The following is a 15,517-nucleotide window of genomic DNA, read 5'->3' as shown; positions in this document are numbered from 1 at the left end:
TTCCTCCAAGCTGTCAGTTTATTCGCTTAAAATACCTAAGTCCTCAGAAGCAGCAGGGCTGTGGTGGAGGGGCTGCACCCTCAGTGCCCCCGTGCCTTCCTCCGTACAGCCTGCACCAGCAGCTCCGAGTAGTGTTCCAGCAGGGCCTGCAGGTCTGGGCTGGCCAGAGGGCACAGCGTCGGTGGGGAGGGGGGTCCTGGGCTGGGCAGGGCCTGGGCTGGGGCCACACTGGTCCCCACCAGGCATTCGGCCTCCAACTGACTGTGGATCCACAGGAAGGTGGAGACCAGCTCAGTCCGTGCCTGCTGCTGCCTAGTGTCCACCTGACCACTGGAGATCAACTGCAAGGGATGCCAGCCTTGTCAGGGGCCACCAAGGCCAGGCGGTCCCAAGAGACCCCTCAACCCTCTCCCGACTCTGGGGTTTGGCTCACCACACGGTAAAGGTCGAGGGCTTCTTGGAAGGTGGTCTGCAGCCTGTGCAAGATGTTCCCTACCCTGTTCAGCTCAAGGGCGGACGGGGGCAGGGCTTCAGCCGGCACCCAGGGCTCACTCCAGCGGGCAGGGCTGCCCTGGAATAGACCGAGTGCACCTGAGGTAGAGAGGAGGGAATGAGCAAGATGAGCTGCATTCCATTGGTGTGAGCTGCCAGGGTAGTTGGGTGGACTCCATGCTGTCCTGTCTGGAACTCTTCTCTGGGTCCCCAAGGCTCCCTTCCCCTTCACTCCCACAGGTCTCTGCTCCAATGCAGCCTCCTCCCTGAAGCCTCTTCTCGTCCTCTGGTTTGTAATCCAACCCATCCTCACCCTGCACTCCCTCGCCCTCCTCTATCCCTCCTGAGCATGTGTCACTTCGTGATACATATGACGGGTTCCGTAAAGGTTTAGTCTGGGCATTGCCCCCAGTGAAGATGTCAATTCTCTGTTTTGTCTACCACCATGTCCCATGTCCCAGGGTCTAGCATGGGGAGAGTTGCAGTGAAAGATGAACTGTTTTCCTTCCAGGGACCCAGTTCTCCAGGAACCCTCTCAGTTCTGTTCTGCCCCGCTCCGTGGCCTAGGAGGTGGAGTACATGAGATGTTGTGATACAGGCATGCAGTAATGCTTATTAAAGTTAATGAATGAATGAATGAATGGCACAGTTCCTGTGGGCAGGTAAAGTGTCCATCTTTGAAGCTGAGCCAGCCAGCACACAGGATGGGCTTAGGGGACAGTCCTTGCTCCAGGGCTGTACTCACCAGAGGTGGACTCCAGGAGGGAGGCAGTGCCGCCAGGGATGCCAGGTCTGGCCTCTGGAAGCTGGGGGCTACTGGGGTGGGCAGGAAGGCCAGGGGACTCAGGAGCTGGGAGACTTGGGCGAAAGGCAGAGCCATGGGGCCTCAGGGTGCTCTCGTCCATGGGGCTAGGGGCTGGGAAGCTCACTGCTGGGATGGTGACGCCAGGCTGGGCATCCACAGGGGGCAGCAAGAGCCCGTCACAGACACTTGACAGGGTCAGTCTCAGGTTGGCCCGGGCCTCGTGGTTGCCCCAGGAATGCAGGGCAGGCTCTTGGCCCTCGCTGCCCAAATTGGGTGTTGCTGCAGCGGTGATGGCCTGAAGCTCCTGGCCCAGAGAGGCCAGCTCCCCAACAGACGATGGCCTACGGAGGGGCTGGGCCAGCGTGGCCACGATAGGGCCCTCGCTGTCACCGAGGGAGATGCTGCGTGATATCCTGGCACGGGAGCTGGCAGTGGCCTCCATGTAGGAACAGGTGGAGGGGGTGTGGACACCCTGAGCCAGGCCTGGGGTGGGCGCAGAAGTGGGCGTTGGGAGCTTCCTGTCTGTGGGCAGCACGGAGGCAGGAACACAGGACGCCAGGCTCGTAAGGCAGGGGGCTGTAATGAAAGCAGATGGCACTAACTCCCCTACACAGAGCTGACGGCTAGGGGCCCCCCGGCCCCACAGCTCGGCTGGACATCCGGCCACTTGCCGAGAAACCCAGGGTTGTCCGTCTGGGACTGGGACACTCACGTGGTGGGCGCCAGGCCTCCAGGGTCTCTTCAGCCTTCCCTGCAGCGAGGACCTGTAGGCACAGCTCTGAGGTGAGGACAAGACCTCGGGGTTCCCAGCCCCATGCCCTGAGGGAGGTGGCCCCAGTACTCACGTGGGTCCCGTCTAGGGAGGCGTAGCCAGTATCTGCTCTGGGCTGGCTTCCGCCTCGGTCCATGGGCTTGACCTCTGGAGACTTCACGAGGCGCTGGGTTGCCCGGGGAGGGAAGGTGTGGGTGAACCTATAGGAAGGAGAGCAGGGGGAATGATTCTTATTTAGCCTGCTCCGGGGCAGTCAAGGAGCCAGAGGGTGGGCTGTGCTTGGCCAGCTTCTACCTGGATGCCTTCTGGAGGCTTGAGAGGAACTGCGTGGAGATGCTCAGGCGTGGGTTGAAGAAGTACTCCTCAGCTTCAGAGGCCTCCACGTCTCCCAGAGCTGCAGGGAAGAGCTCTAGGGGAACATCCCCAGGTGACCCTCATAACCCTTCCCGCCAAGCAGCCCCGGCCCCAGGCCAGCCAAGAGCCCAGTGGGGCAATCCCCAGAAACCCTTATGTGCAGACACAGGGTACAAGCAGGGGCAGTGGGCAAGGAGGCATCGTGAGGCTTAGGTCAAGAGTGAAGCAACAGGCCGGGCATGGTGGCTCACAACTATAATCTTAGCACTTTGGGAGGCCAAGGCGGGTGGGTCACCTGAGGGCCAGGAGTTCGAGACCAGTCTGGCCAACATGGTGAAACCTTATCTCTACTAAAAATACAAAAAATCAGCAAGGCTTGGTGGTGTGCGCCTGTAATCCCAGCTACTCGGGAGGCTGAGGCAGGAGAATCGCTTGAACCAGGGAGTTGGAGGTTGCAGGGAGCTGAGATTGCACCACTGCACTCCAGCCTGAGCAACAGAGTGAAACTCTGTCTCAAAAAAAAAAAACGGAGCAGGTGTTCTCCACTCACCCTCCCGGCCCTGCTGGGGAGCCAACTCCAGGGACACCAATGCTGTGCCCAGGCTGCACAGATGGCCTTGGCAGGTGCGGGTGAGGCAGGGTCCTACCTCTGCAGGGGGACTCAGTCAGTGTCTCGAAGTGGTGGCGGAGGAACTTCTCCTGCTCTGGAGTCTGGGGTAGGGAGCTGCTGGGGACGCTGGGTCCCTCGGGCAGGGACAGCTCATCTTCTGTGGGACCTGTGCATCCTGACAGGGAAGGAGGGGAGGGACAAGAGGAGCCAACACCATGAGTCACAGCAGACGCCACCTGAAATGGAGAAAGCAGGCCCCACCCATCCCTGCCCTGTTGCCTGCAGGCTGAGAAGCAGGGATGCCCGTGTTCCAGGCTCAGTGGGCTCCAAGTGCAGGGCCTGTGCTTAGACACTGTGACTGGCCCTAAGCCAGGCCCTAGCAGCGAGTCCCCTGTGTGTCTGGCCCCTGCTTACCTGGGAAATGGGGCAGCAACGTGGCAAACCGAGGGGCGGGGTGAGGAGGCGGAGCTGGGGAGTGGATGGCCTCGAAGCTGCACTCCAAGTCGGCCTCTGACTCCCCCGAGTCTGAAGGAGAGAGTCGGGGTCAGGAGCCCACAGCCTGACCATTCAGGTGAGCCAGGGCCAGGGCTCTGCTTCCCTGGGCTCAGTTTCCCCATCTGGAGGAGGGATGATAAGAGCACCCACCCACCGTTTTATGAATGAGGGAAGTTCCACATTAAGGAGGTGGCAGAGCTGGACTCTCAGCTGTAGGCAGCTGGGCCCAGAATCCTCAGGCAGCAGCAGGGACCACATGTGTCTTCCTTGACAGACTCTGAGCTTCAGTACCGGGTCAAAGTCACCATTGGTGCCCAGAAAGGGGCCTGGCTGAACGCACAGACTGTCACAGGGTCCCTGCCTGCCCTGCACTCACCCTCAGGCGGGCTCTGGTCGTTTGGGCTGTCAGAGGACACCCTGAGGTAGGAGTTGCCCTGCTGGTCTCCAGGCCTGGCCTCCGCCTCCTTCCCACAATACTGGCTGCAGTGCCAGTGGGGGCAGAGAGAGAATAAGAACTTCAGCTAGAGACTCAATAGCCAGCTCCACCTGGAGCCCCTAGGCACCCGTACCTGCTGCTCCTGCAGGAGCACTGCCTCAGCCTCCCCGCCTCCTCCAAATGTCCCCTCCTTCCCTCAGGTCAGGCCCTCCTGTACCCCACCTGGAACCAAGGAACTAAGGCTGGGCTCCTGCCCCATGCAGGCCACAACTGTCCCCACTCCCACAAGCCCACTGGGAAGGCAGAGAACAGTTCTTCCAGGGTACACGTATCAGCTGGGGCTTCCTCCAACTAAAGCTCCCTTAGTAGAAAGGACACCCACCTGTCTGTCCCTGTGACTGTCACTTCTGCCTCCAGAGAGTAGAGGATGAGCTCACTGGCCTCAGATGATTCCTTCTGTTGGGTGAGGAAGGAGGGGTGCCCACGGCCAGCTTCCTGGGGACTCTCTGACTATGGGGAAGACAGCACAGCCATTCTGAAGCAGCCATGGCTGGGGCCACTATTATGCCAGGAACCATGCTGGCTGCTGGAGGCTGTGACCCAGGGCCTGTGCCACGCACTCTGCTCACAACCAGCTTGTCCTGGGCTGCCCCTGCATTATCAGTCCCTTTATAGATGAGGAAGAGGTATGGCACCAAAAATAGGAGGTCCCAACCCTCTATGTGTCTATTTATATGAAGTTCAATAATAGGAAACCCAGTCCTTGGTTAGAGGTCAGAATACTGGTTATCCTGATGCAGGGACCTGACTGGGAGGGGCAGAAACCTTCTAGGAGGTAGAACACATTCCAGATTTTACCCAGGGTAGTGGACATATATGAATTACACAGATAGTTCATCAAGCTGTGTACCTAAAATCTGTGCATGTTACTGGATGCATATTATACCCCAATAAAGATGACAAATTATAGGATAGGATAAAAAGGAATTTTGTTTGGAAAATAGTAGAGTAAGAGCTAAAGTTGCACGGGCACCTCTAAGAGCCCAGGCCCTATGCTTAAGCATGGATTCCTGTAAAAGCCCTCTGGGGCAGAAGAGATTGTTATTACCATTTAAAAATTTTTTTTTGCCTGTAATCCCAGCACTTTGGGAGGCCGAGACGGGCGGATCACGAGGTCAGGAGATCGAGACCATCCTGGCGAACACGGTGAAACCCCGTCTCTACTAAAAATACAAAAACTAGCCGGGCGAGGTGGCGGGCGCCTGTAGTCCCAGCTACTTGGGAGGCTGAGGCAGGAGAATGGCGTAAACCCGGGAGGCGGAGCTTGCAGTGAGCTGAGATCTGGCCACTGCACTCCAGTCCGGGCGACAGAGCGAGACTCCTCCTCAAAAAAAAAAAAAAAAAAAAAAAAAAAAGTTTTTTTTTTTTTTTTTTTTTTTAAAGAAAACAAAACAAAACAAAACAATTAAAAAATATTTTTGTAGAGGTGGGATTTTGCTATGTTGCCCAGGCTGGCCTTGAACTCAAGTGATCATTAAGTAATCCTCCTGCCTTGGCCTCCCCAAATGCTGAGATTAGAGGTGTTAGTCACTGCCCCTGGCCCCATTATGACTACTTTTTAGACGACTGAAGCCCGGAGAGGTAAGCCTCTTACTCAAGGTCACACAACAGGAATGGGTAGGGTCAGGGCTCCATCTACCCAAATGTCCCCCACTTGGGTACAAGCCTGCTCTAACATCCAAGCTCTTAACCCCCAAGTGACTCACTTTCCAACGACTCCCTGTCTGCCCTGGGAAGTCTTGCTGTGCAACAGTCCCGGGGCTCACCCTCCTACCCTTTACCACCTCATGTAATCCTCCCTGCCCCCATGGAGTGGGAGTCAGCCTGAGGCGCCAGGCCCCAGGGCCATCACAGTGCCAGGGCTACAGGCCAGGCTGGGGGGGAAGTGCGTACCTCACTCAGCAGGCTGGCCAGGCTCTGTGGCTCCACTGAATCCAGAATGGAGTTCTCCAGACTCTCGGGCTTCATGGGGGTAAAGTAGCAATCCAGGTCCTGGGCATCCAGGATGGTCTTGAGGGGCTCTTGGCCAGCCCGCTCTGCCCAGCGGCCGTGGGGCTGGTAGCTGCGCTTGGCATGGAAGGCTGAGCCATCTGCCACATCATCATCCCCTAGCTTGAAGGATATGGGACAGTCAGGCACCCGGCTGAGTGCTCACTCACTGCAGGGAGCGCCACAGACATTTCACACAGCCCATCCGGGCTCCTGGCTTTCAATACCATTCAGAAACAACTTCCAGGTACGTATCTCCAGCATGAACCTTTCTCTTTTTTTGTTGTTGTTGTTGTTTTTGAGATGAAGTCTTGCTCTGTCTCCCAGGAGGGAGTGCAGTGGCGCGACCGTGGCTCACTGCAACCTCTACCTCCCAGTTTCAAGCAATTCTCCTGTCTCAGCCTCCAGAGCAGCACCACCACACCTGGCTAATTTTTGTGTTTTTAGTAGAGATGAGGTTTTGCCATTTTGGCCAGGCTGGTCTCAAACTGCTGACCTTAAGTGATCCGCCCGCCTCGGCCCAAAGTGCTGGGATTACAGGCATGAGCCACTGTGCCCAGCCCATTTTGTTGGTTTTTTGGTAGAGGTGGACTCTCACTATGTTGCCCAGGCTGGTCTCAAACCCCTGGGCTCAAGAAATCCTGCTTCGGCCTCCCAAAGTGCTGGGAATGCCCAGCTGGGATTCATGAACTTTTCTCTGAAACTTCAGAATTGCACATGCGATTGCTCTACATCTCTGTATGGATGTCTGGTAGGTATTTCAAAGTTAACATGCTGACAACTCAACTCATTTCCTCCACACAAACCTGCTCCTCCTAAAGCTTCCCTGTTTCAGTTGTTTTTTCCAGTTGCTCAGGCCCCAACCTTGGGATCATCCTTCATTCACCTCTCTTATTCTGTCTCTTATAATCCACATTGTCTTTCTCTTCTTTCTTTCTTTTTTTTTTGATACGGAGTCTTACTTTGTCGCCAGGCTGGAGTGTAGTGGCACGATGTCAGTTCACTGCAACCTCCGCCTCCTGGGTTCAAGTGATTCTCCTGCCTCAGCCTCCTGAGAAGTTGGGACTACAGGCACGCACAACCATGACCAGCTAATTTTTCTATTTTTAGTAGAGACGGGGTTTTACCATGTCGGTCAGGATGGTCTCAATCTTTTGACCTCAGATTACACCCGCCTCGGCCTCCCAAAGTGCCGGGATTACAGGCGTGAGCGACGGCACCAGCCTCTTTTTTTTTAAGAGACAAGGTCTCGCGCTGCTGTCCAAGCTGGAGTGCAGTAGCACAATTGCTGCAGCCTCCAACTCCTGGGCTGAAGCAATCCTCCTGCCTCAGTCCCCTGAGTAGCTGGAACTATGGGTGTGCACCACCATGCCTGGCTATTTTTTTTTTTGAGACGGAGTCTTGCTCTGTCGCCCAGGCTGGAGTGCAGTGGTGCGATCTCAGCTCACTGCAAGCTCCGCCTCCTGGGTTCACGCCATTCTCCTGCCTCAGCCTCCCGAGTAGCTGGGACTACAGGCGCCCACTGCCATGCCCGGCTAATTTTTTGTATTTTTACTAGAGACAGGGTTTCACCGTATTAGCTAGGATGATCTCGACCTCCTGACCTCATGATCCGCCAGCCTCAGCCTCCCAAAGTGCTAGGATTACAGGTGTGAGCCACCGTGCCCAGCCATGCCTGGCTATTTTTAATTTTTTGTGGAGATGGGGGTCTCACTATGTTGCCTAAGCTGGTCTTGAGCTCCTAGCGTCGTGGCCTTTACAGGTATAGGCTGTTATGACTAGAACATTCGTCCCAGTATCTGCCTGTCTCACTTGCTTCAACTCTGATCAAATATCATTTTCCCAATGAGGCCTTTCCTGTTTACTTAAAACTGCCACCCCCTAACACTCCTTATTTTCTCTATTTTTATTTTTTTTATGAGACAAGGTCTTGGCTCTGTTGCCCAGGCTGGAGTGCTATGGTGCCATCTCAGTTCCCTGCAGCCTCGACTTCCCTGGCCCAAGCAATCTTTCCACTTCAGCCTCCTGAGTAGTTGGGACTACAGGTATGCACCACCACGCCTGGCTAATTTTTAAATTTTTTGTAGAGATGGGGTCTCACTATGTTGCTCAGGCTGGTCTTGAACTCCTGGGCTCAAGCGATCTACCTGCCTTGGCCTCTCAAAGTGCTGGGATCACAGGTGTGAACCACCGTGCTGGGCCCCTGTTCTTATTGTCTTTTTTGAGACAGGACCTCACTCTGTTGCCTAGGGTGGAGTCCAGTGGTGCCATCTCGATTCCCTACAGCCTCAACCTCCTGGGCTCAAATGATCCTCCCACCTCAGCCTCCTGAGTAGCTGGGACCACAGAGACGCATCAGTGTACCTGGCTGACGTATTTTCCTTCTTGATTCTTTTCCCTCCACAGCACTTATCAGCACCCAACATACTACGTCACTTACTTATTTAATGGGGACACTGTTCCTCACCCACACAGGCAAGTGAGCCTGTGAAGGGAGAGGCTTTTGTTTCCCTTGTTCACTGTTGTGTCCCTGACATCCAGAACAATACCTGGCACAGGGCACTGATCATGAACAAAGAGCTGTCTCACTGAGCCTGGAAGGATGACAGGGCTTCTCCAGAGAATAGAGGGACATGGAAAGGAAAAAGGGCTTCCAGAAGGCAGAGCTGGGGAGGCGTTTCCTCTGCCAGCTCCTGAGCAACCCTCTCCCTGAAGACTTACCAGCCGCTTTGCCCACAGTGGCAGCTTGCCATTGGTTAGCAGGCATCGAGGATCTGGACAGAAACACACAAAATCCATGAAAAGAGGACAAACAGGCCACATACATAACCGGGCAGTCCCCAAAGAAGCAACACCACAACCCAGAGGTCAGAAGGCTCAACAGCACCGGGTGTCAGGGAAATGCAAACTTAAACCTTGGGACACGATATTTGACTCACAAGACTGACCGAGGTGACAAAGCTTAATACTACCAAAGGATGGCAGGAAAAGTGTGGGGACAACGGAGAGCCTAATGCAATGCAGGGTGGAGCAGTAACCGGGTTTGGAGAACTCTGGGGTTCTCTTTTTTTTTTCTCTTGAGACAGAGTCTCGCTCTGTCACCCAGGCTGGAGTGCGGTGGCGTGATCTCGGCTCACTGGAAGCTCTGCCTCCTTGGTTTATGCCATTCTCCTGCCTCAGCCTCCCAAGTAGCTGGGACTACAGGCGCCCGCCACCATGCCCGGCTTTTTTTTTTTTTTTTTTTTTTTGAGACGGAGTCTTGCTGTGTCGCCCAGGCTGGAGTACAGTGGCATGCTCTCGGCTCACTGCAAGGTCTACCTCCTGTTCATGCCATTCTCCTGCCTCAGCCTCCCAAGTAGCTGGGACTACAGGCGCCTGCCATCACACCTGGCTAATTTTTTGTATTTTTAGTAGAGACGGGGTTTCATCGTGTTAGCCAGGATGGTCTTGATCTCCTGACCTCGTGATCCACCCGCCTCGGCCTCCCAAAGTGCTGGGATTACAGGCGTGAGCCACCACACCCGGCTAATTTTTTTCTTTTTTCTTTTTGTATTTTTAGTAGACATGGGTTTTCACTGTGTTAGCCAGGATGGTCTTGATCTCCTGACCTTGTGATCTGCCCACCTCAGCCTCCCAAAGTGCTAGGATTACAGGCATGCGCCATTGCACCTGGCTGGGGTTCTCTTTTAAAATAAAGGCCAGGCATACTGACTCAAGCCTGTAATCCCAGCACTTTGAGAGGTTGAGGTGGGAGGATACTTGAGGCCAGGAGTTCAAGACCAGCCTGGGCAACACAGTGAGACCTTTTCTCTACACACACCATCCCCTGACACATACATACTTAGTTGGGTGTGGTAGCTTGAGCCTGTGGTCCCAGCGACTCCACAGGCTGAGGAGGGAAAATTGCTTGAGCCCAGGAGGTCAAGGCTATAGTGAGCTATGATCGTGCTATTGCACTCCAACCTGGGCAACAAAAAAAGTGAAATAAAATAATAAAACAACTTTATAAAAGTAAAAATAACCCCCGGATCCAGCAGTGCTACTCCTCAGACTCTGTCCTGGAGAAATCCTCACATTTCGAGGATGCCTAGGAGTGGTCTCCGTCTCCATAGCCTCATTAACAGTGATGTGAAATCAAGAAACCTAAATGGCTACCTGCAGGTGAATAACTTAAAATTTCGGAGGCCTCTGCTTTGTATTCACCAATATACAGGTAGATGAGAGACTTTGCAGAGGAAAAAGATTTCGGACAATATCCACAACAGAATTCTATTTATTTTTACTTATTCATTTATTTTTTGAGACAGAGTCTTGCTTTGTCACCCAGGCTGGAGTGCAGTGGCATAATCTCAGCTCACTGCAACCTCCACTTCCCAGGTTCAATTAATTCTCCTGTCTCAGTTTCCCAAGTAGCTGGGATTACCGATGCACGCCATCACGCCCAGCTAATTTTTGTATTTTTAGCAGAGATGGAGTTTCGCCATGTTGGCCAGGCTGGTCTTAAACTCCTGACCTCAGGTGATCCACCTGCCTTGGCCTCCCAGGGTGCTGGGATTACAGGCGTGAGCCACCGCACCCAGCCTCAAACACATCTTTGATGCCTGTTCAGGTGGTGTGAGTGGATGAAGCTGACTACAGTCTGCCCTCAGAAGTGATCACATGCTCAGATGTGGACAGCTACAGCAATTGGCTCAGAAGTGGGTACACCAGTCATACCAGGAACATGAGTCACACAACCCTAAGACTAGGAAAGAGGTGTTCCTAACCCTAAGATAGGAAAGAGGTGTTCTATTCTCTATGGAGTTTTTTTTTTTTTTTTTTTTTTTGAGACGGAGTCTCGCTCTGTTGCCCAGGCTGGAGTGCAGTGGCCGGATCTCAGCTCACTGCAAGCTCCGCCTCCTGGGTTTACGCCATTCTCCTGCCTCAGCCTCCTGAGTAGCTGGGACTACAGGCGCCCGCCACCTCGCCCGGCTAATTTTTTATTTTTTATTTTTTAGTAGAGACGGGGTTTCACCGGGTTAGCCAGGATGGTCTCGATCTCCCGACCTCGTGATCCGCCCGTCTCGGCCTCCCAAAGTGCTGGGATTACAGGCTTGAGCCACCGCGCCCGGCCTCTATGGAGTTTTATAAGCCTGTAGTTGCTGGGGGTATCTTTTCCCCTAGTAAAGGAAGAGTCTGTCCGTCAGCAAAGCCAACATGAAGAAAAGCAGAGCCAAAAGATACAAAAAAAATCTTCCTATTAACATCATCTGTCTATCTGGATCCAGCCATGCTGAAAGCTAATTCTCTCCAATTTTCAGGCATCAAAAAATTCTCTTCCTTACTTAAGCCTGGTTGCTTTTATACTGAAAGAGTCTTGACTGATATGATTATTGAGTTTCTTTCTTTTTCTACAGACAGGGTCTCACTCTATTGTTCAGGCTGGAGTGCAGTGGTGTGATTATAGCTCACTATAACCTGGAATTCCTGGGCTCGAGCAATCTTCCTGCCTCAGCCTTCCAGGTAGCTGGTAATATAGGTGTGCACCATCAGGCCCAGCTAATTTTTTTCTTTTTGTAGGAACGGGGTCTTGGTATGTGCCAGGCTGGTCTCAAACTCCTGGCCTCAAGTGATCCTCCTGCCTCAGCCTCCCATGTAGTTGGGACTACAGATGTGTGCCACTATGCCCGGCTAATTTCTTTAAATTTTTTTGCATAGATGGGCTCTCGCTATGTTACCCAGGCTGGTCTCGATCTCCTGGCCTCAAGTGACCTTCCCATTTCAGCCTCCCAAAGTGCTAAAATTCCAGGTGTGAGCCACCATGCTAAGCCTGATTACTGAGTGTTATTTATTTTATTTATATTATTATTATTTTTGAGACAGAGTCTTGCTCTGTCACCCAGGCTGGAGTGCAGTGGCACAGTGCCACTGCACAGTGGCTCACTGCAACCTCTGCCTCCCAGGTTCAAGCAATTTTCCTGTCTCAGCCTCCCTAGTAGCTGGATTACAGTTGCACACGCCACCACGCCCGGCTAATTTTTGTATTTTTAGTTGAGACAGGGTTTCACCATATTGGTCAGGCTGGTCTGGAACTCCTGACCTCAGGTGATCCACCCACCTCGCCTCCCAAAGTGCTGGGATTATAGGTGTGAGCCACCACGCCTGGTCGACTCCTGAGTTTTAATATGTGCCAGGCCCTGTAAACAAAGTCATGGGCAAAACCCAGCAATGATTCCCTACACTGACATAGTTCAAAATAGGGCCCCTTTTCCAACCTGGATCCAAGCTGTCTTTGGATGGTGTCTTCAGCATCTCTTCTGGCTCACACTCTTCCTCCAGATCATCCTCTGTCTGCTCTCCAGGGCTCAGGGAGCGAATCTCACTAGGTGTGGACACATACGTATCCTGCCTAAAGCCAGGAATGAGGACGGTAAGGAGAGAATACAGGCAAACGGGCTGGTGGTGGGGACTTGCCTAGGGCCGGACCCTGTGCTAAGCTCCATGTTAACATATTCTTGGCTGCTGGTCAAGATGGTGCTGGCAAGTCTCTCACTTGACACTGTCTCCCCACTAGAAACACATCACCACAATAGATGAGATTAACAAAGGCCAGACTACAAACGAACACAAACTCTCTTAGGGTCACAGCAATGGGATGGAAAGCCAAGCAGACAGTGGGACTGCAGTCCTGTGTTGGGCTCCCTATAGGTGGCAGCAATGATGGTGGCTCCTCCCGAGTACAGGAAACTAAAACTCCCTTGGCATGAGGTAGGCACTGAAGCCAGGGCCCTGGTTCATAGCTTAGGGGTGGAGCGGGAGTCTCAAAACCAAGATGATACCTCTAATACCACCTCAGGACCTCAGGACCAGTGGCCCCTGTTAAGGCCTGATCTCCACAGTGCCCTGGGAGCCACATGGAGCCAATGGCAAAAACAGACACACCCAGCAGCAGGAGAGAAGAAAAACTAAAAAATCTCCCACTCAAAATGAGCAACACCCAAACCAAAACCTCAAATCAAAAACTAGAACATGAGTTATCTGCAAATAAAACTGGCTTTGCTACATAAACACTGGAAAGAAGTATATTTAGAAGATTCAAAGAAGTGAAGCTACAGCTTTAAGGTGGGAGTAAGAGGACACTGCGGTCCCACTGCAGCCTTCCCCTCAGACCCCCTCCCTACCCACCCTTCCCCTTGGCTGGCCGGTCTGGGACTGCTCTGTTCCCACAGCCACTTGGGGCATCCCCCATCACAGTGCTCAGAGGTTCGCCAAACACTTTGCTTTTCCACTTCAACACCCTTCTCATGGCCAGGTGCAGTGGCTCACATCTGTGATCCCAGCACTTTGTGAGGCCAAGGTGGGAGGATCACTTGGGCCCAGGAGTTCAAGACAAGCCTGGGCAACACAGCAAGACTCTGTCTCTATTATTTATGAAAATTTAAAAACCCCACAAATCTTTTTGTATGTATTACTGTAACTGCATATTCAAAGTCTGTCTCCCCGACCCAGCTGTGAGTGTGCTAAGGGCAGGGCCCAGGGCTGTCCTGGCCACTGCTGTGTCCCCAGCATCACTCCATGGGGCCCCAGCAGGGACTCATTCCTCTGGTAGGACAGGGGCTGCCAGGACCTGGGGTGGCCGTTCTGCTTCCTGTCCTTTGTGTGCTGCTGCTGCTCCTGGTGGTCGATCTCCAGCAAGTGCTGCTTCATGCAGTTGGTGATCTCCGGGCCCAGGTACCAGATGAACACACAGCTGTGGAGGCCAAAGAGAGACACGCAAGGCAGAGGAAGAGTGAGCATGGGAGCTGTTGCCGTGGCTGACCCTGAAGCCACCCTCACCACAGCCTGGACCCCATTCTCCAGATGCTCCTGGAAAACACACCCCTATCCGCTTAGTGCAGGGATGCTGGACTCGCCACATCCATACCCTGGGCCCAGGTCTGGGGCATCTCAGCAAACCAGGGCCTGCTCTGGAGGCCTCAAAACCTGAGGAAGGGGGCTGTGGGGAAGAACAGGGGTAAAGCAAAGGGAGTTGACAAAAGGGACTTCCTTGAGCACCACCCATGTGCTAAAGAATGTATGGATATCATCTCATTCATTTCTCACCATACAATTTTCTTTTTTTTTTTTTTTTTGAGATCTTGCCCTGTTACCCAGGCTAGGGTGCAGTGGCGCGATCTCCGCTCCCTGCAACTTCTGCCTCCCAGGTTCAAGTCATTCTCATGCCTCAGCCTCCTGAGTAGCTGGGACTACAGGCGCATGCCACCACACACAGCTAATTTTTGTAGTTTTAGTAGACACAATTTCTCTATGTTGACCAGGCTGGTCTTGAACTCCTGACCTCAGGTGATCAACTCACCTAGGCCTCCCAAAGTGCTGGGATTACAGGCGTGAGCCACCACGCCTGGCCTCATCACACCATTTTTAAGGTAAATGGTGTTGTCTTTTACAGGGGAGCAAACTGAGGCTCAGGGTAAATAAGCTGCTCAAGGTGACACGAAAATAAGTGACAGGGCTGGGATTTGTTTCTTCTTTTTAGGTTTTTTTTTTTTTTTTTTGAGACAGGGTCTTGCTCTGTCACCCAGCTGGAGTGCACTGGTGTGATCTGTGCTCCCTGCAACTTCTACCTACCAGGTTCAAGCCATCTTCCCCCTCCTGAGTAGCTGGGACTACAGTTGTACACGACCACACCCAGCTAATTTTTGTAGAGATGGGCTTTTGCTATGTTGCCCAGGCTGGTCTCGAACTCCTGAGCTCAAGTGATCCATCCACCTCAGCCACCCAAAGTGCTGGGGTTACAGGTGTGAGCCATCATGTCCAGCTTAGAGCTGGGATTTGAACTCAAGGCTGGGTGTGACACCAAGACTCCCACAATCCAAACTGGGCAGCTCAGAAATGCTTTCTACACAGGCAGGTTGAGAACAGTGCTCATGGTATCTGAGCCACAACTCTCCCAACGGTCCATATCCCACCTGTCTCCAGATACTGTGATCAAGTGATGACAGTCATAGGTGAACTTCATGCTGGTAATAATTTCTGCAAACAAAGCAGAGAGGCTGCACTTGCCTTTGGAGTCAGAGGCTGGGAGTGGGGGTCGGGGAGGGCGGTGAGGAGGCCTCCCAAGCAGAGAGGTAGACCCACCTGAATGGCCAAACATCTTGGCAATGCACTCGCCTGAGTAAAAGTCAATCACTGAGATGCTTTTGTCAGAGCAGCTGGTGGCCAGGAAGGTGCCTGAGGGGTCCACATGGACCTGCCAGGAAAGGGACCCACATGTCACTCCAGCTGCCTGCTTCTTCCTTATGATGAGGCCTGGGCCCCTCCCTCCCCCATGGTGGATGCTCAGCACATGGGACCCTGGCAGGGCAGGAGCTCCCGCTCCCATTCAACAGGTGAAGAAATTAACCACCACCTCAGCAGTAACAACAGTAGCCAGGCCCTGAGCTAAGCACTGAACGTGTGCAAACTGAACTCCTCCAGAGAACAAGTCTATGAGCCAAGCTGTCTATGTGCATTTTATAGGGGATG

General features: G+C 53.3%; 1 protein-coding gene across 4 annotated transcripts in view; it reads right to left on the bottom strand.

Annotated features, from left to right (window-relative positions):
• WDR62 (WD repeat domain 62) overlaps nucleotides 1–15,517 on the bottom strand; it is a 52,515-nt gene continuing 36,998 nt past the window's right edge. The window contains exons 17-32 of one of the 4 annotated variants that reach the window (XM_033225860.1): nucleotides 15,131–15,242; nucleotides 14,962–15,025; nucleotides 13,620–13,742; nucleotides 12,268–12,401; nucleotides 8,735–8,787; nucleotides 5,918–6,136; nucleotides 4,347–4,474; nucleotides 3,905–4,008; nucleotides 3,448–3,558; nucleotides 3,071–3,208; nucleotides 2,364–2,478; nucleotides 2,143–2,269; nucleotides 2,010–2,061; nucleotides 1,238–1,873; nucleotides 434–591; nucleotides 1–341 (exon numbers count right to left, since the gene is read on the bottom strand). In XM_033225860.1, the coding sequence (XP_033081751.1) occupies nucleotides 81–341; nucleotides 434–591; nucleotides 1,238–1,873; nucleotides 2,010–2,061; nucleotides 2,143–2,269; nucleotides 2,364–2,478; nucleotides 3,071–3,208; nucleotides 3,448–3,558; nucleotides 3,905–4,008; nucleotides 4,347–4,474; nucleotides 5,918–6,136; nucleotides 8,735–8,787; nucleotides 12,268–12,401; nucleotides 13,620–13,742; nucleotides 14,962–15,025; nucleotides 15,131–15,242 (2,535 nt within the window). In that variant the 3' untranslated portion in view covers nucleotides 1–80. Of the gene's footprint in view, nucleotides 342–433; nucleotides 592–1,237; nucleotides 1,874–2,009; nucleotides 2,062–2,142; nucleotides 2,270–2,363; nucleotides 2,479–2,973; nucleotides 3,209–3,447; nucleotides 3,559–3,904; nucleotides 4,009–4,346; nucleotides 4,475–5,917; nucleotides 6,137–8,734; nucleotides 8,788–12,267; nucleotides 12,402–13,619; nucleotides 13,743–14,961; nucleotides 15,026–15,130; nucleotides 15,243–15,517 lie in introns of those variants that run through there. The other 3 variants (XM_033225861.1, XR_004440770.1, XR_004440771.1) reach the window with 3 other exon arrangements.

The sequence above is a fragment of the Trachypithecus francoisi genome, unplaced genomic scaffold (assembly GCF_009764315.1).
Source record: "Trachypithecus francoisi isolate TF-2019V2 unplaced genomic scaffold, Tfra_2.0 Lachesis_group12, whole genome shotgun sequence".
NCBI lineage: Eukaryota > Metazoa > Chordata > Mammalia > Primates > Cercopithecidae > Trachypithecus > Trachypithecus francoisi.
The sequence above is the reverse complement of the archived record's forward strand: the minus strand, read 5'-3'. Positions and strand labels throughout refer to the sequence as shown.